This window comes from Passer montanus, unplaced genomic scaffold (genome assembly GCF_014805655.1).
Source record: "Passer montanus isolate IOZ18808 unplaced genomic scaffold, ASM1480565v1 scaffold47, whole genome shotgun sequence".
NCBI classification, from domain to species: domain Eukaryota; kingdom Metazoa; phylum Chordata; class Aves; order Passeriformes; family Passeridae; genus Passer; species Passer montanus.
In genome coordinates, this window is record NW_024369596.1 from 3,828,639 (window position 1) to 3,853,806 (window position 25,168).

General features: G+C 47.5%; 1 protein-coding gene across 1 annotated transcript; it reads right to left on the minus strand.

The window, feature by feature from the left end:
* Window positions 1-131: 131 nt before the first annotated feature.
* Window positions 132-24,541, minus strand: LOC120508371 (beta-galactosidase-1-like protein 2). Its single transcript, XM_039721899.1, has 19 exons — window positions 24,478-24,541; window positions 23,038-23,235; window positions 22,844-22,912; window positions 22,450-22,545; window positions 20,941-21,049; window positions 19,929-20,021; window positions 17,371-17,452; window positions 13,550-13,614; window positions 11,523-11,607; window positions 9,812-9,949; window positions 9,147-9,227; window positions 8,701-8,807; window positions 8,209-8,355; window positions 7,594-7,665; window positions 6,107-6,188; window positions 4,132-4,219; window positions 2,253-2,367; window positions 1,252-1,368; window positions 132-845 (listed from the first exon to the last, which is right to left on the minus strand). The coding sequence occupies exons 2-19, from the start codon at window positions 23,145-23,147 to the stop codon at window positions 759-761; spliced, it is 1,743 nt and encodes a 580-aa protein (XP_039577833.1). The 5' UTR covers window positions 23,148-23,235; window positions 24,478-24,541; the 3' UTR covers window positions 132-758.
* Between the last annotated feature and the right edge of the window lie 627 nt (window positions 24,542-25,168).

Below are 25,168 nucleotides of genomic sequence, written 5' to 3' on the forward strand. Positions count from 1 at the left end.
GCTTTAGGTGCTTCACAGTGTGAGCAGTGGTGGAGAGGGGACTGCAGGATTCACTTGTTCTTTTCTCCTCCTTGCAAATTCTCATTCCTGTCTGGCTTGAAACATAATGATACATTTGACAGAAGACAAAACACATCTCACTTTTTAATTTTTTCTTTTTTTTTTCCTTTTGAGAGAGAGATGACCTCCATAATAAAACTTGGTGGAAAACAAACCTGAAATTAAAAGTCATTTGACAACCACCTTGCCTTCCAACAAGGGAGCACTTAATGGCCTTTTTGCAGAGACTTGCTAAAATCTGCCTCAAAGCACACCAAAATGGTTTTCCACACCTGATTACTCACATGTGCACCAACTATTTTCTCCCTACCTAATTATAAGAACGAGGAGGCCAACGTTAGCACATTTTGGAAGTCCTTGGAAAGCTGAGCTCAGCTTCTGGTTCAGATGGCTTCAGTTCTTTCTCTCTCTCTCTCTCACCTGCCTCCAGCACCTTTTTACTCCCCCACATCCACCAGATGGTGCAGAACATGCACAGCCATCGGGGCTGGGGGCCTCAGCAGGGCAGGGGATGAGCTGCATCATCCATCCATCCATCCATCCATCCATGGAACAAGGGCGCTGCTTCCTCTCTGTCCTCTCCTCTGACCTCACTGCCAGAGGGCCAATCCTTGCCCTGGCTGGAGTGGAGGTTAGCATGCCCAGGTGCTGAGCCAAGCAGGAGTGCTCAGGCTGAGCCAAACGTGGGAAGGCAGCTCTCAGTCCACGTACTGGGTCCGTCCCAGGTAAGGGATGTCCACGGACTGGATGATCCGGCCCGCCGTGCGCTCCTCGAAGATCACAATCTGCACAGGGAGACAGAAAAGCCCTTCTTGCAAAGCCTGGGGGGCTGCAAATGTTCTTAGGAGGAGGGGAAGGAAGCATTTCAAGAGCTCAGTCAGTGTGGCCTGAACAGGGACTGAGGCTCTGCAGGGATGAAGCAGCATCACATCAGGTTTGTCTTGATTTCCAACCTGAGGCAGAGCTGTGAAGTTCAGCTGCCATCCCTGTCACCCTTTAATGGCTGCCAGAGCCAGCTTTAGAGCAGCACCTTCCCTCGTTTTCAGAGCTCTTAGGAGACAGCACTGTCCTTCCCCCCTACTGCACTGGCTTTCAGCTAAAGGGTAATTGCTGTCCTGTGTGTGTCTGCCTCTTTGGGACAAGGACCTTTAACCCCAACAGGCACAGAGCAATCCCAGCAGAGCCTCTCACCTCGTTGCCCCCTCTCCTTAGCCAGGGCCCAGGAAGGTAAAGAGTTTCCTGAGGTCCAATCTTCCAGTATCTTCCCAGGTTCTGACCATTGACAAACACCACTCCTTTCTCCCAGCCCTGGAATCAAGGCAGAACATGAAATTACTGATGCAGCTCTGCTGCCTCGTTAGCATCCCCACAGGAAACCAAATCTGCTTTCACACTTGCATTCTTTCCAGCCACTTTCTGCAGGTTTTCTGCTTGCTTTCCCTGTGCAAATCCCTGCAGCCAGGAACATTTAAATGAGCCCTGTTGAACAGGAGTGATCCTTAATGTGCTCATTAAAAGGATAAAGCTTTCAAAAATGTGCAATTTGTGATTCGTGCTTGTATAGGAAGTTTCTTCCTTTTGAACAGACAGGCCTTTATTCCTTCCCAAGCACGGAATATCTGCCCTCACCTCTTTCCCAGGTGACAGAAAAACTGAACTGCTGCTGGCTGGCCTGATTTACAACAAATATAATTTTCCCAATCCATGAGAAAGTGAGCAGGACAGTAAGGCTGGGCACAAGGTTGGCTCTTAGGGAGGGAAATCAGAGGAGGAAGTTTAATAATATTTAAAACCTCATCTGAAGTTCTGTGCAGTCTCCAACAGAAGCATGACAGGAATGCTAACTCCCATGCCATGGCCACAAAGAAGTGACTCTTTCCATGTCACACTGAGGAAGACAGGAATAAAACAAGGCCCTCCTTTATTTTCTGTGCCCATTACTCCTCTGCAACCAGAAAACAGCATTTGCATGCCAGTAAAAAAGGACTGAAGTGGTCACTGGCAGCTCTGCAGGGTCAGTTTTCTCACAGGACCTCTCCAGACTGAGCAGAATTACCTGGAGCAGATCCTCAAAACAATTCCCTGAGAGAGAGGGGGAGGCTACAGACACAGAGATCAGTCAGAGCTGTTGCACAAGTCTCTCTAACCAGCTTTTTAAAAAAAAAACTTGACCAAGAACAACCAGGACTTGCCTGCAGCTTCAGGAAGGTGTCCTGTGGCTGCTGCTCTATCCACAGCCTCCCGCGGAAGAACGCCGGCCCCACGAAATAATCCGGGACCGTGCTCCAGCCAGACACGTGCTGCAAGCTGAACAGAGGGACACGTCACACAGCCCAAGGGGCCACTGCCTGTCCCCTGCACCCACAGCCCTGGCAGGCCACGCTGCCTGCAAGAGGAGGACACCTGGGGCTGTCACCATCTCTGGGGCTTCAATGGGAAATGCTTTTTACAAGAGTGAGTGGTGACGGGACAAAGGGGAAAGGATTCAGGCTGGCAGAGAACAGGTTTGGATTGGATATTAGGAAAAAATTCTTCCCTGTGAGGGTTGAGGCACAGGGTGCCCAGAGAAGCTGTGGCTGCCCCTGCATCCCTGGAAGTGTCCCAGGCCAGGTTGGAATACCCTGGGATAGTGGAAGGGCTCTCTGCCCATGGCAGGGGTGGGGTGAGAGGATCTTAAAGGTCCCTTCCACCCAAACCATTCTGGGATAAAAGCTCTGCTTTGGCTGCTGAGGATCCTTCAGATCTGCCAGGGTGCTTGAAATGTCTGTGGGCTTGCTAAAGGAGACTGCAGAACTGACAGGATTCAAACCAGACATTCCTGCCACGGCTCCTGGTGAGGAACACAAACATCCTTGCAAGTGTGCAGCAATTAGGGGAAATCTGACATGATTTCTTACCTGTGGCAACAATTTGGGAGCAGGGCACAAGCAGAAGAGGAAATAAGGAGAGCAGAATCCCACAGAAGCCTTGAGCTGCTGTAAGAACATGTTCCCTCCAGCCCTTACAAACTGCATCTCTTGGACTGGGGGAAGTTATTGATCCAGTGCAGCCTGGCTGCTACTGAATTATTCAACTAAAAGCCTGTGACAGCTCCTTTCACAACACTCCTCTCCCTCCTCCCCCGAGGGGACTGTGAGCTGATTGTGTTTCAGTGCTGCTGGTCAGCAGCCAGGAGCTGAGGGTAGTGGTGACTAATCTTGCTTTTGTTTGGCCATGGCAGCTCACTTGCTTTAATGCTCCTCACTGGAACTATTCCTCTAACACCCTGCAGTCCAAAAGGCTGTGAGTTACCCCATCAATAAGAATCCTTCAGGTAGTCCCTCAGCACTTGGTCAAACTGCCCTCAGGCATTTCAGAATGTGCACTTTTTTCCTTTTAAAAGCCTTTTGGGTTTAACGTGGCCTCTCTCTCTCCCTCCTACACAGAATGGGGCAGCTGTGATGTCTTGGGGGATGCACATAAGTTGCTTGCTGGTATTAAAAACATCACTGAAAAGAGTGTCTCTGGATTGTGGCCAGAGTCCATAGGGCATCTGCTGCCTGAAACATTTGCTGAGGTTTTCTCTGTGTGCTGACAGAGGCTCTTCAACATCCCCCTGCTAAATTTCCTCCCTTGAATTAAAGCAAAACAACATAAAAGAGAGGGAGCCATCTGGATTGTTAATGCACTATCAGTAGCTTTCTAGAATTAATCCATCCCTTGCCAGGCTGAATTACTAAATATATCAGCCAGATTGGTAATTTCCAGAAAGACCCAAAATTTCCAACATGTGGGTGTGAGGGGATCCTTCCCTTTGGATAAGCCTGGATTTACCTACCTGATCTCACCCTGCTGCAAGGAAATCTTTCAACCCTGCACCATGGGATTAGATTTCTCCCTAAATGATGGAATGGATCAGCTGGCACCAGTTCCTGCACTATTTCAGGCAAAAGTATCAACAAAACTATCAGTGCAAAAATCCACCTCCCTACTGTTACCTCATTTAGCTGCTCCCCATTAGGCACTGCACTGCTGGAAAGAAGGTGGTTTGAAATGAAGGAGGAAAAAAAGAAAGGTTAAAATCCCACAAACCTTTTCATGAAGGCAGGTTTCATCTCCAAACTGTAAATCTTGAAGTTCCTCAAGGGGGTTTTATTCAAGAAGACGTCACCAATTAAGCCTGTGAGAGCAATGGGGGTAATGAGGAGTTGAGGAACAGCTAAAGCTGATGGATTTTGCTATTTGAATCTGAGGAACAGCAGGAGATGGAAAGCAGCCACGTTCTGCAATGGAATTAGAGTCCATATGGTCCCATTGCTCATGCAGATTGAGTGGGGAGCATCTCTAAACTGTGCCCTCTCCATTCCCTCCTCTCCCTCCCAGCAGAACACCCTGGGATGTGCTGGCACAGGAGCACCTGGGGCTTCTGGGGACTGTGGGGCTGGAGCTGACCGTGCACAGAATTTTTTAAAGCAGTCAATCACTTCTCTAACAGGCACAGCAAAACATAACTGAGCCAGCACCAACGCCCAGGGCTGCTCTGGGCTTTTCATCCCAGGATTTTAAGGCACCTGAAGAAGTCATTCACCTTTAGCAGCCTTTTGTTGAAGTTGCTCTCCATGAAGCAGGCAAAGCCTGCTGCTAATCACAGCACTGAGGCTGCCTGGGCAGCACTGAGGTTTATGCAACGTTTCTGCATTAAATAAAATCGATAGAGTCACGTGCCTAACTCCATTAATCTATTTTATAGAGCTTTTGCACATAGTTCCCACTAAAATAGAATCAAGCCCTTCCAGCTCCACCACTGTGTGTGATAGGCTTGAGCATTTCAGTCAATTCTGCTCCAGGGGATGCAGTTCCCTCCTCCTGACATTGTGTGAGCTTTTAAATGGTGTGATTCTCCAATATCAACCGCTCCAGGGACAACACAGATTAAAAAAGGTATTTTCCTTCCCTCCCTGTGAAGTAATATGCTCACAGAGCAAGAGAAAGGGAGCTGAGCATCACCTAGGAAACCTAGAGCAGAGCAAGATTCATTGATAGCCCTGGGTTTAGCTGTACCCTTATAAAATAAACCTTGGTGCAGGACACTGAGCAGCCACTGCTTTTCCTCTGATCACCCCAGACAGGGGTGAGGCTGTTTTTTAACACATTCCCACTGTGTTGTAGCCCAGCTCCCCCACATACGTGGGGTTAACAAACACCTGCAGAACAGAGCAATGCTCATCAGTGATGTCATAATCACATCCCTCCAGCTGGATTTGGGCAGGAAAATGTCTCTGCTTGAGCCTAGAACTCAAGTGTCCATAACTGTGCCACTGTCAGTGCAGGTGGGAATAAAATTATTAAAATATTCTCAGAACATTCAACACTTCCCACCAACTCCCAGTCCTGACCAGCACCACGAGAGCTGTGCTGGAGAGGCTGGTTTTAAAAGAAAGCAACAGTCACAGTTGTGGCTAATTCAAAAAGCTTCCAGGTATTTGTGATGTGTGCAGCAGAGTTGAGCCCTTATGGCTCTTAAGGTTCTTAATATTTTTAGACAAAGAAATATCTATTACTTTAATTATGTCACAGTGATTTAGGCACTGATGTACCTTGACAACCTTCCACACTTCCTCAGCAGAATGTGACACACCTAGGGAGTTTTAGAGCCAGCTCCTGTAGTTTGACTGCCCACAAGTTTGTGTAGCAGCAGGAGCAAAGACTTTCAGGGACAGAATCTTGGATTTACATCCCATGTTAGGCCTGCAAAGTCCTTGAACAACACTGAAACTCGTGACACTGATGGGGTTTGCAGAGACCTGAGACATCAATTATGCCTATTCCTAAGTCCTTCTTCTGTACTGTTATAGGACTCCAAGACAGCTGACCTGAATCTGGAGCTGCTTTTATATCTGACAATAAATTATAAACACAAACATTGCCTGGAATGTTTTGGAATAATCATGGGGAGGACCACAAGTTGCTGAAGAGCACCTGGGCCCTCAGCTGCAGCATTTCCCTCTGAGAGGTCCCTGGGAGGGTTTGGGTCCCTGGAGGGTTGGGAGCACAGAGGCAGACCCACCTTTCCTCTGCTCGTTCAGGGCCAGCCCGTAGTTGACACGGCCGCGGTTCTCCACCAGCAGCCTCAGCTGCCTGAAGCCCTGCTGGGAACAAACAAGGACAGGCATCAGCTGCACCAGCCCTGCAGAGGTGCTGAGGGGGGAAACGGCACCACTGCCTTTGGCAGCTGCCATTTATACATTTAATTTCAAGTTCTCTGTTATTGTTGCTGCTTTTTAATGAGGGAATGGGACTATCCTTGGGCTAAGAATTTCTTGTTTAGATAAACATCAGTCTCAGAGGCTGAGATTCTAAAGGAGTAAGTAGCTGGCTATAAAGTAGTGACAAGTTCTTTGTTACAAGACAATACATAACTTTTTAATCTAACGGACAGATGCTACAAGGTTTATTTTGCTTTACTAACTTCCCACCTTTCCTTACTTCTACTGCACTGCAGATACTTTTACTTAATAGGTTTCTGTCTCACATCCACACAGATGCTTCTGTTATAACTTCTAAACACTTAGCTTATTCTATACAACCACACCCCTACATTATGAACTCTTCACCATCTTATCAATGCAGTTTGCTACATTACAAACCCTTCAGCATCTTATCAATACAGTTTCCTACATTGCAAACCCTTCACTATCTTACCCAATAGTTTCCTACATTGCAAACCCTTCACTGTCTTACCCAATGCAGTTTCTCACTCACTTAAAGCATATTGTTACTTACAACTATAGAAACATAAGTTTATGGTTTTCCTAATTAATGTGTGTACTTTATTTTTACATCAATCCAAGCTCCTGCAGATCAAACCCTGCTGTATCTGTACAAGTTTCTGTCTTTCCCTTTCCCACAGTTCTCTAGTGAAAACAGTGAGGAACTCACAGCCTTTGCACAGATTTCTGGGCTGTTTTTTTTTTTTCATCTTGAATTTTGAATTCCCATTGTAATAGCACCCACAGAGCCAGAAATAGAGTTTGACACAGGACAGGCTCATGCCATAAACTCTCCCACAAGCCTTAAGTACAACAGTGCATCCACCCCCTCACCTGCTCCCACAGCCACCAGAGCCCTGGTGAAATGTGCCAAATCAATACATGGCTCTTAGTGCCAGGTCTGCCAGGGTAAAACTGCTCTCAGAGCTAAAGACAGACATTCCAGACCCAAAAGGCTCCAAAGCCCCTTAAAACCTGCTTTGTGCTAAGGAAGAAGCCTGCAGAGATTTAATCTGCAGTAACAGGGTACAGGTACCCAAGGTTGTGGCTGTGTAAGAAGGCTGGCAGATTTTGTGCAGAAAGGGCCAAAATAACTTGAATTTTGTCCTTGGAAAACCATTCAGACCCCACTTTTCAATCCCAAATGGTAACTTGGCAGTGAAATCCCACTATTTGTGTCTGATCAGGGTACCAAGCTAGTCTGGGTCAGGAGGAGGAGCCTTTCTGAGACTCCTCCCTCTTCAGTGACCTTGTCATCCACACCCTGAGAATCCCCTGCAGTTACCTGTCCCTCAGGAATGGAGAGCTCCACTGTGTTGTAGTCCAGCTCCCCCACATACATGGTGTTAACAAACACCTGCAGAACAGAGCACAGGAGAGCAGAGCAAAGCTCATCAATGATGCCATAATTACATCCCTCCAGCTGGATTTGGGCAGGAAAATGTCTCTGCTTGAGCCTAGAACTCAAGTGTCCATAACTGTGCCACTGTCAGTGCAATAAAACAATCAAAATATGCTCAGAACATTCAGCATTCTGATGTTTAAAGATGTTACAAGTTTTAGCAAAGTGGAACTGGAAATCAGCAACTGGAAGTTGAGCAGAGCAATGCTCATCAATGATGCCATAATTGCATCCCTCCAGCTGGATTTGGGCAGGAAAATGTCTCTGCTTGAGCCTAGAACTCAAGTGTCCATAACTGTGCCACTGTCAGTGCAATAAAATAATCAAAATATTCTCGGAACATTCAACATTCTGATGTTTAAAGATGTTACAAGTTTTAGCAAAGTGGAACTGGACATTTAGTTAGAAGCTGCACGGGTTTGGGGCTCAGCTGAGAAGTGGACATTTCATGTTTTCTCCCCATTCACTCCCTGCCTCCTCCCAGCCCCGTGGCCCTACCTGTGCCCGGTCCCGGACGTGGTCCCTGGTGTGCAGGTGTCCCCCCCCAAAAATGACAGTCTCATAGAGCACATATCCATAGGGCTGCCCAATGCTGTCGTTCAGATGCAGATTCTCCATGTTCACAGGGAATTCTGACTTGATGGGCTGCAGAGGAGAAGCAAATTGAGCATCAGCACTGGAAAGTGTTGCAGGGACAGCTCATTTAAAGCAGGTGCTTCACTCTGCCACAGGGAAGAGCCTCCCAGCTCTGGTCCAACCCAAAATCCCTCCTGACCAAAGTACCAGGAAAAGGAGCCAAGGACTTGCAAAAGTGCAATTCCAAGAGAACAGAAGGAGCAGTGACAAAGCTGAGATAAAAGATTTGCTGCTCTTGCATATCCTTGGTAAAAAAATCCCCCAACCTCATCCTTTTGGGATAAGGCAGAGCACAAGTTGCTCTAAAAGTTGATGCCTTTTAGGTGTGGGATGCAGTAAAAGAGGTGTCACTACCTGTAAAAGTGCTGGCAGCACATCCCAGAGAGAGATGTACTGGTGCAAGAGGATGGCACCATAGGAGGCCTTGCTCTCAATCATGGGAGGCAGAGGAAGGGGCTGGCCTGAGGGGCAAAAACAAAGATGGAACAAAGATTTAAGACAATGAAAATTCAAGATCCCTCCCTTAAATACAAGATACCTCCATCCCAGACCTCCTTTGCACCTCCCATCCTTAATCCCCAACCAAGCAGAGCCCCAGAAGGGCCAGTTTCAATAATTCCCAACCAAGCAGAGCCCCAGAAGGGCCAGTTTCAATAATTCCCAACCAAGCAGAGCCCCAGAAGGGCCAGTTTCAATAATTCCCAACCAAGCAGAGCCCCAGAAGGACCAGTTTCAGTAATTCCCTGACTGAACAATGCTGTGGCTCCTGGGTAATTACCAATTAGTAATTGGGTAATTACCAATGACCATGCTGAAGAGTTGTCTCAGCTTGAAGAATTTGGATGTGTAGTCCCCAGCCTCTGTCAGCACAGCATCATAATCTGGAAAAGCAGAAGAGCAGCACGTGTTTTAAAAACATAAAGCAGCTCTGGGATGGCTTCATGCAAGAAATAAAAGCCTCAGGCACAATTTTCATGGCATTGTCTAGAGTATGGAAATCTGTACACTTTAATCTGAGTGAACATCACTAAACAGCCACAAAATTCCTTAAATTAGAGAAGAGCCATTCACACTTTCAGAGATCTAATTTGCACATATCCAGAATTTCACACAGGATAAAGTCAACAATTAACCATTTTAACCACGGGCTGTTGAGATGAAAAGAGATTTATAGTAAAATTTGACTTGGTAAAATTAAAAAATGGTGTTTTGGATCATCATGCCTCCCTAGAAAAATGAGATATCAATTCATCATCTGTGACAGCTCTGTTTACAATTCAGAACAAGGGAATCCCCCACTTGTGGAATGGCTGGGAATTAGAAACACTCATTTAACCCCACTTTATTTACTTCTGGGCTGTGTCCTACTCATCTCTCAGGACAAAGTGGCTGTGCTGATCCCTCCTCAGTGTGGCTGGTGACTGTCACCAGCCCAGGGCAGGCAGGGCAGTGACAACAAACTCACCATAACTGGTGACATCTGACTTGTACTCATCAGCTTCCAACGCCCCGCTCATGAAGCCAAAGTTGGTGCCTCCGTGGAACATGTAGAGGTTGATGGATGCTCCTGTTTTGAGGATGCTTGCTACAGTATTCACCATCTCTGCAAAAAAAAAGGAGATTTTTTTGCAGTGTCAAGGAGGCCACAGACACAAATCTGGGCCAGGAATTCAAACCAGACACATTCTGATCGTTCCTGTCAGTCACAGTGATTTGTGTTGGGATTTGCATCGTGCCCTCAGTAAGGGGCAGCACATCTACTGATGCATTTAAATACAAAATTTATTTATTATTATTATTAAATACTAAATTAAATATTTAATACATTCAAATAATCCTCTCCTCCAGGTGACAAAGGGGTAAAACTCGAGGCCTCCAGCAGGAATTTTGCTTTTAAGAAGAAGAGCAGCAAGGACTCCTCAGCAGACTCCTAATGACCCAATTACAAAGACAATCGCAGGAGGATGAGAGTCGTTAAACCAGTCCTGTACAACTCTGCTTTCGCTGCTCTTTAGGTGCCCTGCGGGTTTGTTTTTTCAGTAGTAACCTTCCAAATGAGCTTTGAACCCGGCAGAAGGTGCTGCACTCACAAGGGGCTGTGAGCCAGTGGGGAAGAGAGAGGGAAATGTGCCTGGGAAATTGGGATAAAAGGAGGCTGAGTCCTCCAAAAACTGGAGAGATCCCAGGGGAATGCCCCATGGGCTCTCCCTTTATTGGAATAAAGTTCCAGGACTCCTCTGTCTCCTTTTTGACATCAACCTCTGGTGTTTGTGGATTCATTTTCCTGACAGTTTCATTCGGTTTTGGGTGGGTTTCAGGTTAGTTTCATGCAGTTCTGGTTGTTTTCACTCAATTTTGGGTGGATTTTGCTCAACTTTGGGTGGTTTCCCCCAGTTTTAGGTCATTTTCACTCTGTTTGGTTTTTTTTTTTGTCAGCTTCAGGAAGTTTTTGGTGGTTTCACGCAATTTTGGGTGGGTTTCTGTCAGTTTAGGGTGGATTTCAGCCACTTTCAGGCGGATTTCACTTAATTTTTGGTGGTTTCTCTCAGGTTTGGGTCGGTTTCACTCAGTTTTGGGTGGTTTCATGTCATTTTCTCTCAGTTTTGGGTGTTTTCATTCGGTTTTTTGTAGTTTCCAGGCTCAGGTTGAGCCCAGCAGTGCCAGGTTAACTCTGTAGGTGCTGAGGCAGATCAGGCACAGGTCCCCAGAGTTTTGGGTAGCTTTCACTGAATTTTGGTTCAGTTTCTCTCAGTTTTGGGTCAGTTTCAGGTCGGTTTCACTCCATTTTGGGTCAGTTTCTGTCATTTTTGGGTGTTTTCACTCGTTTTTTTGTCATTTGAGCCCCAGCAGCATCAGGTTAACCCTGCAGGTGCTGAGGCAGATCAGGCACAGGTCCCCAGAGTTTTGGGTCATTTTCACTCAATTTTGGGTCAGTTTATCTTGGTTTTAGGTCAGTTTCTCTCAGTTTTGGGTCAATTTCTCTCAGTTTTGGGTGGTTTCAGGTCGGTTTCACTCAATTTTGGGTCAGTTTCTGTAATTTTTGGGTGTTTTCACTCTGTTTTGTGTGCAGGTTGAGCCCGGACAGCACCAGGTTAACCCCGTAGGTGCTGAGGCAGAGCAGGCACAGATCCCTGAGGCCGAAGAGCAGAACCCCCCTGAGCCCACGAGGTGCTCACCATCTGCATCAAAGACATAGTGAGGGCCTCCCCAGTTATCAAACCACCCAGTCCAGTACTCCATCACCATCTTAGGCTGGTCTTTCTGTCAAGAGAAAAACAAAATAAAACAACACGGAGACTGGGACTCCAAGGTAAGAAGAAGAAGGGAAATTTATTTCCTGACTCCAATATTTATAGACTTTCAAAAGTGACAGTGGATTGGAGGATGAAATTGTCACCTCTCCAATGACACTGGACAAACCAACAGTCTATCAAATTTCTCCTCCTCCAGAGAGGAATGTAAAAGCAATAATTATTTACATAAAACGTGTGAGAAACTCCATTACAAGGCTGTAAACATCAGAAGGCTTAGAAGAACAGGGTGGTGCCATGGTTTTACAGGAGGGTTTTCTTCTCAAGTGGCACAGCCAAAAAGGCACCTAAGGAGCTCTGGGTGTGGGAGGAACAAGAAGCTGTGGGCCAGCAATGCCCAGAACAGGCAAGCAAAGCTTTGTGCCTCTGCTAATCACAAAGCACAGAGCACACAATCAGGTGCTGTCAAACATTGCTGGATGCTGCTGTTCAGAGAGCTGTAGCAGAGGGACAAACCAACTGTCAGTGTTTAGTTCTTGCTAAAAACACACATTTATAAATGTCTGCTTATGTGCCACGCCACTGCCAGCTGAGAGCTTGCAGGTGCAGGGCAGCCAGTGCCTGCCAAGGTACAGCAGCAGACCTGAGCTGCTTTAATGCCTTTTTAATGCTGCATATGGCACTGGCAGGGAAGAATTTGCAGGAATTAGGTCTTCATTAAAGGCTCTGCACACAGAGCAATTGCTTCCCATTTGTCAGTGCCTGGCAGATCCCTGAGGCCCTGCAGGATCCCTCCTGTGCCCGTGGCATGGGCAGGGCAATGTGTGCTCAGCCTGGCTGCCCCTCCAGCCTCCTGGGCTTTCATTCCAGGTGGTTTTGTGATTCCAATGCCACAGGAATTGGCTGAGGTAAGTGGCATTAAAGAAACTCGTGTTTCATTAGGAGAAAACAACTGCCTGTAATCATCTAAACATCCCTGGAAATACATTTAATCAATCCATCCCCAGTGAACCAGTCAAAGAAGGGATTTTATCACCTTCTGGAACAAAAACCCATGACAAGGAAAAGACAAAACAGCTTCATAACCCCTACAAACCCTTCCTATCTCGTAATTGGTGTGGCAAAGGAGGAGCTGCTCTTTTGGGGCCACATGTGGTGGGGAAAGTGCCACCTTCTGTTGATTTGCAAGGTTTGGGCAATTTTGGCAGACCTAAAGGAGGTGAAAGCACTTCCAGCAGAGCCTCTTTTGCCAGCAGAGGGAAAGAAAACAAATGCAAGCTGTAGGATTGAACATCCAGCATGCCAGCAGGGCTCCCTTCTCAGCCAGGCAAAAGCCAAGAGGTGAGAAGAGAACTGATCAGGGCTGGGGGCAGACCCCTGCTCACATCCTTCACCTGCAGCAAGCAGAGCACAGGGAAGAGGACACAGGGGGTAAAGAGAGAGATAACCTGTCACCAACCCCAAAACCTCATCACAATCAGGACACTGTTCACACCAAGTGTTCATTCATTAATTAATTCCCTCCCTGAGGCACACCTCTGACAGCACAGAGGGGTTAAAAATGCTCAAGTGACACAGTAAAACCTCATAAATCTACCCTGAATGAGGCTCTGGAGGTGACAGCCATCAGAGTGCACAGACACAGCTGCAGCACCCACAGCACCAGGGTGAAAGAGTTTGGGGAAAAGATGATGGAAATTCAAGAGAGATCTGACAATTGTGCACTGGGATGCTCTGGGTATCACCTGAAGAAGTCTAACCCCTGACAGCTGAACAATGAAAAGCCTTTTTAGAAGGATAACAGGACACTTAAATCCTCCTTCCCTGATTCCAGGAGGATTTGGCCTCATGAGAAGGAAGCCTTGAACCAACACACAAATCCCACAGAGAGTATCAGAGCTTCACTTCCAGTGCTGGAAAACATGGATGAACCAAGAGTTTCTGCAGCTCACCTGTACTGTGTCCAGGTATTTCAGCAGCCCAGGCTCCAGCTTCTGGAAGTTAACAGTGGCCAGTGCTAGTGGGAAAGGAAAAATGCATTAATTTAGACTCATCCAAAATGTCTAGGGGATCATCTCCTCAGCCCAGCAGGAGGGAAGTGCAACACCTTCTGAACCCCCAAAACAACCTCCTCACAAAGTCCCCATCACAGCCTTCACTTGCCATGCAGGATCCAAGTGAACCACAGCAGAGTGGAATCCTCCCAGGCCATCTTTCAGCTCTAATGTGCAGAGATATTAGAGAGACAGAGCATCAGAGCAGCTCCTGGGGTGTCACCAGCTCTAATTAGAGCCTGTAAAGCACTTGGAGATCCTCACTTAAAAGGCACCACATAAAGGCAAACTTATTAGCAAGTCCTGTCTGGATGGCACACTGCTCTGCCAGGCTCTAGCTGCAGGAATCCCTTCCCAGGCAATATCCTCCACCTTGTCAAGTCTGTGGGGGTGAGCCAGGGCAGCCACAGGGCAGGAGAGCCACAGAGAGCTGGAATGAAGAGTTCTCTGGGCTTCTGCCCGTCCTCAGGCTCTGGAGTAACTTCAGTCTGACAAGATGGAGTTTAATTAACCCAAGTGCCCAGTCCTGCACTTGGCCACAGTAACCCCTGCAATGCCAGAGGCTGGGGACGGTGTGGCTGGACAGTGCCCAGGCACAAAGGGACCCGAGGGACAGCAGCTGGCCAGGAGCCAGCAGAGTGCCCTGGGGCCAGGAAGGCCAGTGGCTCCTGGCCTGGCTCAGGAGTGGAGTGGCAGCAGCAGCAGGGAGGTCACTCTGCCCTGCCCTGGCACTGCTGGGGTCACACCTGGAGTGCTGTGCCCAGCTCTGGCCCCTCAGCTTGGGAAGGAGCTGGGGACACTGAGCACAGCCAGAGGGGACAGCGAGGCTGGAGAGGGGCTGGGAACACAAACCCTGAGGGGAACCCCTGAGGGAGCTGGGGGTGCTCACCTGGAGAAAAGGAGACTCAGGGGTGCCCTCCTCACTCTGCACAGCTCCTGAAAGGTGCCTGTGCTCAGCTGGGGCTGGGCTCTCTCCTCAGGCACTGACAGAGCCAGAGCACACAGCCTCCAGCTGCACCAGGGGAAACACAGGTTGGATATCAGGAAGAAGTTTTTCCCAGAAAGGTGATAAAGTTCTGGAATGGCTGCCCGGGGAGGTGGTGCAGTCACCATCCCTGGGGGTGTTTAACAAAGCCTGGATGTGGCACTGGGGGCCAGGGTTGAGTTGAGGGGTTGGGGCTGGGTTGGACTCGATGATCTTTAGGGTCTCTTCCAACCTGGTCATTCTGTGATTCTGAGAGGGAACACCTCCTGCAGGACAGGAGACACTAATCTGGGATCAGTGTGCCAGCCCCTGGCAAGCATTTCAAGCATTTTTGTATCTCCCAGCCCTCAGTCACGCTGATATTTCTCCCAGACAAACTCTGCAGCAGCGATGATGTGATTCAGCATTAAAAATTGACTTCTAACAAGAGAGCTGCTATCAAACCCAGCCCCAGTTGTGTCAGGCAGAGCACTTCAAACAGAATATTTACAGAAGGAAAAGCTCACTTCTCACTATTTATACCTTGATTTTTAATAGGCTGACCTATGTAGTGCGCTGAGCTGGAGAATTCAGCACAGAAAACACGAAAGGAGAACAAAATAAAACGTGGATTTAGCACTGATGTAATACATGAGCTGGCAGTTCTGAAGGAGAACATGCCCAGCTCTGCTTTTCATGCACATTAACAGCACCCCATGGAAAAGAGAACCATCCCCAGAGCCTTATTCATCCTTCCCATGGGATGTTCTTCCCACACCCACACACAGGGCATCCCACCATGGTCTGGAGGGACAGCAGAGGCTTTGTCACCCATCAGCTCCCAGAAGGGCTTCACCAGGTCAGATCAGCTCAGGATTATCGGAATCAGATTGGGTTGGGATGGAGGGGACCTTCAACTCATCCCTGGAAGGGCAGGGACCCCTCCCACTAACCCAGGCTGATCCAACCCCTGCCCAGCCTGGCCTTGGACACTTCCAGGGATGGGGAGGGAATCTTGCATCTCCTTTAACCCCTTCCTCACCACCCTGCTGCTCCTCACTTGGAGCCCTGGTTATCCCACTACTGCACCACACATCTGTAAGGAAGCCCTGAGGGAGCTGGGGGTGCTCACCTGGAGAAAAGGAGACTCAGGGGTGCCCTCCTCACTCTGCACAGCTCCTGAAAGGTGCCTGTGCTCAGCTGGGGCTGGGCTCTGTCTGCAGGCACTGACACAACCAGAGCACACAGCCTCCAGCTGCACCAAGGGAAACACAGGCTGGATAGCAGGAAGAAGTTTTTCCCAGAAAGGGGATCAAGTTCTGGAATGGCTGCCCGGGGAGGTGGTGCAGTCACCATCCCTGGGGGTGTTTAACAAAGCCTGGATGTGGCACTGGGTGCCAGGGTTGGGTTGAGGTGTTGGGGCTGGGCTGGACTCAGTGATCTTGGTCATTCTGTGATTCTGTGATCAGTGACATGCTGGCTTTAACAGATTGTTGTGACATCCCAAAGGCAAACTGGGATCAAAGAGCTCCCAGCAGAACAGGACACTCCAAAGAGGAGGGGCTCAGGAGATGAGGCCAAGGCAGGGATTTCTCCTTCTCCTGACAGCTCAGTGGCAGGCAGAGAGTGACTCTGTGTGGTCACAGCTGAAAACTGCTGCACATCCAAAAACATCCACAAGAGTTTTTCACCGCGCTGGTGAAGGCCCATGACTCAGTAAATGAATTTATCCCTCTCATGCTGACATGGAAGAGCAAAAGGAAGGGGAAAAAGTCCTTTCCTTTAATCATCTCTGAGATTGGAAATTTAACATTATTTATGCCTGAGTGATAACAGGAGCACTCAAAGGCCATTCCTCTCTAGCTAAGCAAAAGGAGGGGGAAAAAAGGGAGGGGAAAGTCTTTCCCTTTAACATCTCTGTGCCTGAGATTGGAAATTTAACATTATTTATACCTGAGTGATAACAGGAGCACTCAAAGGCTGTACTCTGCAAACACTAAATCTGGGGAGCAGTTACACCTCAGGCAATTGGCAGGAACACAGGAGAGAGCAGAGGCCAAGAAGAGAGTAAATCCCAGCTGAAATTACCCCAAATTCTGAGAATCAGTGCCCCAACCAGTCAGATTTAGGGCTCAGTGGAACTCAAGCAGCTGCACCTCCACTTCTTCACAGGAAAAAAGAGGAGGGTGCTAAGCAGTATTTAAAAACTTACTAGAATTATACTTTATAAAAGGGAAATGGGCATCCTTCTGCATTCTACATATCTGACACCCTCCTTCACCCACCTAAGGCTTTACACCCCAAAATAAGCTTGCTGAGAAGATAATGCTGCCCCACAAACTACTACTAAATTTAGTGCTTAAATGTAAAACTCAAAATCAAGGTTTTAATGGACCTTTTTTCCTTATCTTTTTAATTGCAAAGCATCTGCCTTAGGAAGGAGTTACTACTGCTAGTAATTGCTGAGGACCTTGTTTAGTATCTATTGAAATGAAGCAATAAATAGCATTTTCAGCCTTGTAGTCTGGTGAAATATTAAGAAATGCTGGGTGCTGCCATCTCTTGACTCAGTGGAAAGTACAGATGCCCATCCCTTCACACAGTGTTACACTTCATGTGGAAAATAAACCATTCTAACCCCTCTGGGTTTGTCCTGGCTGCACCATCCAGCCAAGGGGTCCCTCCTGCCACAAACAGGGGGTGCAGAGGGTGAATTCAAGTCCTGTTTTCCTTCCTCAGCTCTACAAGCACTCACCTCCTTCCACCAAGCCAAAGGACAGCCCGTTCTTGTTGTCTGAGGTCATCAGCAGCTCCACAATCCCTCTGTTTAACAGGGCCTAGGTCAAACAGAGCAAAAGCCATTGTGTTAACAGAGTGGAGCATTTCCCAGGATATTAAAGCACTGCAGCATCCCCTTCTGTGGGGCCAGCCTGTCTGGCAGTGCCTTGTAATAAATATTGTCCCTGTGACATCTCCCATTCCTCCTGAAGCTTCCCAGCCTACTTCTCCCAGCTTAAAGACCACTGGAAAATCTTATTTTGTTTTAGAAAGCTGGATTGGTTTCTCACTGATGCATCCAACTTCAGGATTTAACTTCTGAGATCAAGGTAATAAACAGCTTCACTGCTTTCATCAAGAGGGATTCAGGTGGAGGGAGGAAAGGAAAAGCAGCTCAGGCTTCTGACTGCCTGACAGTGGGAGCTGCAAAGAGGGAAGAGCTGATTTTCCAAGGAACACCATCACAGGACAGCTCAGGTACAAATGCTTTTCAAAAATAAATTAATTTAGTGGTTCCTCAATGAATTTAGTGGTTCCTCAATGTTACAGCTCTAGAGGAAACAGGACTCTAAGGTTTTAAAATCCACCTGCACACACAAGGTTCCTCCCAAGGATTGATCTCTTGCAGCTGGTCCTAAACAGAACAGTGGCTGATGTTTAGAGATCAGTTGTTAATTAACCACTCATTTCACTGTACCTCCATTGGAAGTCACTCCTCCAGTTCCAGAAGCTCTGAGAACAAGGCTTCAGTCTCTTTCAGTCCAGATTACTAATTGTGAAATGTGGTAAAACCTTTGTTTATTGTCCCTGCCTGCACTAAGAGCAGACCTGGGCATGAAATGTTGCAACAGAGACAAACCCAGCCCAGAGCCAGGACAAGCTGGTGACTTTGTCAACCCATCCAAATTTCTACCTGAACAGATGCTGGATTCAGACAAAATTCAGCTGCCTGAGGGAACTGGAATTTCTAACCAATTTTACCAAGGTAATTCTTTGAGCACTGCATTAATGCTAGGTTTCTTCCCTTCCTTTTGAGTGTAAATGCAAAACAGAGGAACAGCAGAGCTGCCACACGTTCAGTGCCTCCCAGAGTGCAGGAACAGAAGCTCAGTTCTGAGTGGGAAGGGCCATGTCAATACATCCTGTCACTTTTAGGAAGGTAAGCACGGGGAGTTGAGGTTTTGTGTGAGCTGTGGGTGTTTTTTAATGAGTTTATTAATTCCAGGAAGATGCAACTTGGTCACAGATGCTAGATGTGAATTAATCACCTTGCCACAGACAGAACAAAGACTCAGAGCCCCACCTCACATCAGATCCCACCTCAACCAAAAACAAAGCCCTGCAAATCCTGCTTTCCCACATTTCCATCTCCAACCACTATTCTGTGCTGCCTCAGATGCAAATTGCACACAATCCCAGAATATGATGAAACAGCACTGCAAAAATACACCCACAGGCTGGCAGGGAGCTCTGTCCTGACAAGTCTGAGACAGCACAAACTCTTTCCTCACCAAGCCTTGGAAAGCAAGGCCAAGCCTGCAGGCTGCTCAGACCCCCAGGATCTCTGTGTCCCCTTCATTCAGGGCTCTGAAAACCACTTGTTTGCCATTATCTCTAATTTGTTTGTGTACAAACTTTATATTTAACCTTGTAAGGAGAGTTAAACCACGGCACGAGCTGGAGTTGGTGCAGGAGCTGGCACAGCCCTAAGGAGATTAGCACTCCTGCCATGGATTTGTTTGTTTGAGGAGCCTCTGGACACCCTGAGCAATGGGACAAGCTGAGCCTCAGGGTGCTCAGGGCTACCCAAAGGGTTTCAGAAGGATCCCATAATCCTGTAGCAGAAGAGCAGGCCTGGATGGGTGACCCCCCTGATGTGCAGCAATACCCTTCAGCATTCAGTGAGAAGAAATGAAACAACAAACCCTGTGAGGCACACTGCAGATCTCATTATCTGCCTGCCCTGCACTGGTGCTGGGGGCAAACAAGCAGGTCAGACTGCTGTGAGATCCACCAGGATAATCCAGCCTCCCTGGGCATGGGCCAACTCCTTACCCCTGACTCAGAGCAGCCAGGGCACAGTTTAATCCCTTTTTGACAGGGGTAAGGGAGGCATTAGGCAAATTAACCTGCCTGCTGCTGAGCCCCAGATTACACAAGTTTAGGAGCATGCTGGGGACTTGTTCCCATCAACTCTTCTGCCAGGAAAGTTAACAAAGGGAAACCTTTATCAAATATCATCTAGGAGAGGCAAAAAAGGACCTGCAGGTGAGAGCTGCTTCAAGGCCAGCTGTGCAATACAGACACTCCCCAGCTCCCTGTCTCCCTCTCCTCTGGAAGATGTAAGAACACAGATTTATCAGCACTGAGAGGGTCATGTGCCAACTCTTCCACTCCTGGAGGAAACATCCAAGGAAAATGCAGCTGGTGCTTTCAAGAGTCTCTCAAACCACACTCAGAAAAAAATAAAACACTGTAGGGAAGGAGATTTATGGGAGAGATTGACAGAGAAACAAGTAGATGTGCCACCATTACCATTTTGACATAGGTCATGTAGTTTGGGTCTTTGGCATAGGAACCATATTCATTCTCCACCTGCACTGCAATGATGGGACCTCCTTTCTTGTACTGTGGGGGACAAAAAGGGAAAAGGAATGATTTCCAACCACAGGCACCAAAATCCCACGAGCTGGCAGCATCAGATGGATTCAGCTCCACCCTCCCATGCTCCCACACTGCCAGAGGAAACTACAGCTTGTGCTGATTCCTGGAGCAAAACTGGTGCATTTTTGTAGCAGTGTTTGGTTATTGCCTGACTCTGCTCTGTCACACTGAGCCCACAGTGCCCTGTCACCACTCCCAGCCCTGCAGAGGGACCAGATGGTGCTGAAACATAAACTTTGAGGAATTTAGAAATTTTAAAGGAGCTAAGATTTTAGTTAGAGATAAGCTTTATTGGAGTTAATTAAAATAAATAGGTAGGCCTTGATGAAGTTAAGTACTTAACTAATAATTGATTGCTTGTCAACACAATGTTTGGTTAGCTGGGTTTATAATGAAGGATATAGAAACTGATAAATAGCTTTTAGTAACATAAGACAATTGTGGGCCTCCTCTGTTCTGAAACCAACTGAAGACAGGGAACAGGAGTTCTACCAAAGGTTCGTTTGTCATATTTGCATTGAAAAGGTAGAAAGGTCAGAATGAGAAAGACTCCATCTACTTCCTCATTTTGGGACCCCTCCCCAAGAAAGGGACCAAAGACCCATTTTAAGCAACAAACTACGCATGCTTAATAGCTCTTGAACTAATTAGCATATGAAGCAGGGAATGGGATGTACCAAAATGATGAATCTGTATTTGTATTTTGGGCATTCAACACTTGTATGGATAAAAGGACTCTGTAATCACCTGTAAACTGCAGTGTGTATTTGGGAGCTATCCCACACTAAACATACACTTTCTAACTTTAAACTGTTAGAGTCTTTGTCACAGTTGGATACTGGTACTAATCAATATCTATTTTTTTTAATAAGTCAGTGCTTGCCTGCAGAGGGACAACAACGCGCATCAGGTGGTCAAAGTAGGCATCCACAGCTTCTGTGAAACCCCTGTACGTCGTCCTCAGCTGCATCTCGGGGTCCTGCAGCAGCCAGCTGGGGAACAGCAGCACAGGGGATGTGTCAGACACTCCTGCCCAGTCAGGCTGAGGTATTTCAGCCACGGCACCAAGTCCCACCTGGGCAGGGATCGTTGGTGTCAGCCGGCAGCGCTCACGGTGACACCCTGAGTTGTGAATGACACCTCGTGTCCATCAGCCACTTTCAAATAAATCCAATTCCCAATCTCTTCTTGTTCTTTTTGTTTTGCATTTCAGGCCCAAACTCATTTCACCATCTCTATCAATAATATTTCAAGGGTTAATCTTATCACTCTAAAGTGAATTCCCTGCATTCCCAAGGGCACTCTACAACCAAGTGCTCCCTCAAAAAATCCCAAGCCTTTCTCAAACAAAAGATATCTGTAATTGTTCCCACTATTTCTACTGCTGATTTACAAGGCTGGGTTCTGTTTGGAGTTAACAGAAAAAAGGGCAATTTGTTGAAGAGCAGAACAATATAATGCTGTTACAATTTACAGGGAATGAGCCTGTATCTTCCTTTTCTCAGTAAAATGAGGTCTTAAGTAGTATCTTTCCAAAGAATATTCAACTCTTTGCTAAATGTGGCTTTGTGGACTTAAATCATCTCCTCTTTAGCTGGAAAATGAGAATAGTACTCTTGAGAATGGGAATAGTTGCTCTTTATTAGAATTTTTAATCTGTCAGATAAAAAACCCACATGGGTGATGTGAAAACAACTGACAACAGATGCACTTTTCATAATCTAACCTGGAGGTGGCTTCTGGCTTTGGTCATGAGGAGCTCAGCTCGCAGGTGTAAGTCACTAACACCTCAACTCTGATGCCAAAGGCAGGTGAAAAGTGAGAAGTTAAAAAAATAATCCCCAAGTATCTCCACTGAGGTTTGTGCTCTGTGCAGTAAGGAAAACAAGTGGTAACCTGGCACTGGCTCCAGTCAGGAACCAGGCAAGTCCCAGAGCTCCCAGAGCCTCCTCCAGCTGTGTTCTTCAGGGAAAACACAACAGGAGGCTGGCAAAGTTGTGGGTTTCATTACTGCCAGCCGTACAATGCAGATTTCTAGTAGGACTTTTAAAATGGAGCTGAGATGGAGCAAATTCTTACACCAAGCTGCAAATCCTGTCCATGTTATGCAGAGTCAAGGTGCACCAGCAAGATTGGCTCCTGCAATTCTATTTTCTTGCTGTAACCATTATACCACAAAACTATTATTATTATTTTACACACTAAAAATATATATAATTAGAAGAGCTCCATAAGATAATGAGCTGCCTTGGGAACACAGAAAATAAATATCCCCATCAAGCAGCCAGCCATTCCAAAGCAATTCTTCTGAAGGAGCCTCAACTGTGTGATCAGGAGCTTGGGATTTGCTTGTCCCTGATGCTTCCCTGAAGTGAACAATTTCCACACTCACCTGGGCAGACCCCCGAGGTCCCACTCGGAGCAGATGTAAGGTCCAGGGCGCAGAATCACCCACAGCCCATTTTTAGCTGCCAGGGAAAGGAAGGCCCTGGGGATCCAGACACAGGAATTACTGTCTGCTGCAGAACCCCCACCCCTAATACTCCAATCACCACTGAATTTAGGTAGCAAAGCAGAAGGGAATTGCATGATGAATTAACCACACTGGATTGGTGGTAAATTGATTAAGTTCTGGGAACTCCAGAAGGATGAGGAAGGGGAAGAAAGGAAGGAGTCCCCATTGCCTGATCAAAGCACATCTGGAAATGACATCTTCACCCAAACATCACACACCCCCTCCCCTCCAAAGAGGAGTATTTCATAACAGAGCTGGCTGTGCCACATACCTTAGGTCCAGGTTTTTACTGAAGTCAAACTTGCCTCTTTCCTTTTCGTGCAGGTTCCATGGCACATACCTGAAAGGCAGGTGAAAGGTGAGCTCAGAGAAAAACTGAGGCCCCACTATTCTTTTCCCACAATAAGAAGCATGGAAATACATCACTGTGGCCCAGTGGAGAGGCTGGGCAGGGAGGGCACTCACGTGGTGAGGGTGTTGAGGCCACAGGCTCTCATCTTGAGCATCCGATCCTCCCAGTACTCGCGGGGCACCCTGAAGTAGTGCATGGAGCCCCCGAAAATGCGGAAGGGCATCCCTTCCAGCAGGAACTGGGAGTTCTCTGTCTGCAGGCCCAGGGTCCTCCCCCACAGCCCCAGGGGGGTCAGCTCGCTCCAGTTAAACCTGGATGAGAAAAGGAGATGTGTGAGCAGCCAGTCCTGGGGAAGGAATGTGTCCTACCCGTTGCACCTCACCCAGCAGGACCAGCTGTGCCCTCTGCTTCTCAAGCAAGCCACTCTCTTGGTCCTACAGAGCACAGAAGTTGTTCAGAAGGCTCTATTGCACCTCACCCAGCAGGACCAGCTTGCTTCTCAAGCAAGCCACTCTCTTGGTCCTACAGAGCACAGAAGTTGTTCAGAAGGCTCTAAGCCACTTGGGAGACCTTCCCAAATTTAAATCCATTTCACTGGCTGTTTCCCCCTGAACCCCCAAGCCACTGTGCCTCGCTCTACAACTGCCACTGCTCAGGCACAGAGCATGAAACTCTCTTGCTGAAGTCATGGATAGGCAAGTTTTCATTCACAATTCTCACAAACACTGCCCTAACTTAGGAAATTCAACATCTCCCTGTTCTGCAGTAGGAGGGCACATAGCTGATTTCCAGACCCATGTTCCAACAGCAGCTGCATCTCATCACTGCCATCCCAAATGTTTGGGGACTCTGGTATCTTCCAACTAAAAGCACGGAAAAATTAAAACCCCCTCTCCAGTCCCCTGTGAAAAGAGAACCTTTTCTCTAGTTTAATGAACCCCCTGGATTATATGCACCCAGGAGAGACTAAATCAGCTGCCACCACAAACTTACCTCTGCCCACATCACCGTTTGTGTTAATCCTGAAAATGTTATTTGCCAGAAGAACCAGAGCCATGGGGCCAGCAGCTCCTCAGCACTTACCAGGGTGAGCACTCCTGCTGTCTCAGCTCCTCTTGGGTCAGCTCCTGCTCTACTCATGGCCTGGCAAGCTCCCAGCTCACTTTGGCCGAACCAAACCCCATTTTACCCACAAGACACAGAGCAGTGTCACTGCCTCCCTGAGCCCACCCCATGGACACACAGATGGTCAGACAATGGCAGCTTGTTCCTTATCAGAGCCAGATGTGAGCAATGAATTCCCAGCTCCAGAAAGCAGGAATGACCAGCACATTTGGGAGAAAATCACAGTGAGAGAGGAGAGGAACACCTAAGCCTCCAGCTGCTGCCTAGGCTATGTGTGAAGCATTGTTAGCAGAGGGTGAGGATGCTCAGAGCTCGTGGCTCATGGAGATTGCTAACCAGCAATCCTCTGCCAGGCCAGGGGGACTAAAGGAGCTGAATCTAAGGCTTGCAGGGCACTGCACGGGCTGGCTGACAAGCTCACAGGGTACCTGAGTGGCACAGCATTCTCACAGGGCTCTGAAACAACCGGCAGCAGGCAGGGGTAATACCTGGAAAAGGAAGCCAGGTTAGATACTCACTATCCTAGATATTCACTGCCTCCACACAAGGAGGCTCACACTGATTGTCCAGCCATTCCCAGTGATATATATTGGTCTCTTCAAGCCAGGTCTTGTAAGCTCTTGGAGATTTATATTACACCTAAGATAGCTCAGCTACTTTAGAAGGCATAAAATCAGGATGGCTTTTGTGGTAGTGTTGGAAACAGAAAAGTTTTAATAAAAGGCAAAATAACAAAGCTCTTTACAGAGAAAACCCGAGTCAGGTGCAAGAGGCTCTTGCTCCTGGTAAAACACCCCACAAAAGTTATTAATTCCTTTGTTCTCTTCTTTTTCTAGTGGATTGCTCAGGCAGGACCTTTTGGCTTCTGTCCAACTGGCTATCCTTAAGTTTGAGGTCAAGTCCCTCAGGTCCTAGGAAGTGTCTTTTTCCTAATTGAGGAGAGAAACTTCTGGGCTTTTTTCCTTTTTAAGGGGACAAAGGATAGTTTGGTCACTCCATCAACAGGGGCACATTCCTACATCCCAGAAACAGTGCTGAGCAAGGAGACTGCTGTGTCAGAATGTCAGCTCTTGATGATGGTGCAGCTCAGGTAGGAGAAATGAGTCCAAAACACCAATC

Bases quoted from the DNA above. Each gene is read 5' to 3' on its own strand.
- LOC120508371 (XM_039721899.1), bottom strand. From the start codon at position 23,147: ATGCCCTTCCGCATTTTCGGGGGCTCCATGCACTACTTCAGGGTGCCC. The intron at 8,356-8,700 runs GTAGTGACACCT...TCTCCTCTGCAG, and splicing joins TGCTGCCAGCACTTTTACAG to CCCATCAAGTCAGAATTCCC. The intron at 1,369-2,252 runs GCAAGTCCTGGT...CCTTGATTCCAG, and splicing joins ACACCTTCCTGAAGCTGCAG to GGCTGGGAGAAAGGAGTGGT.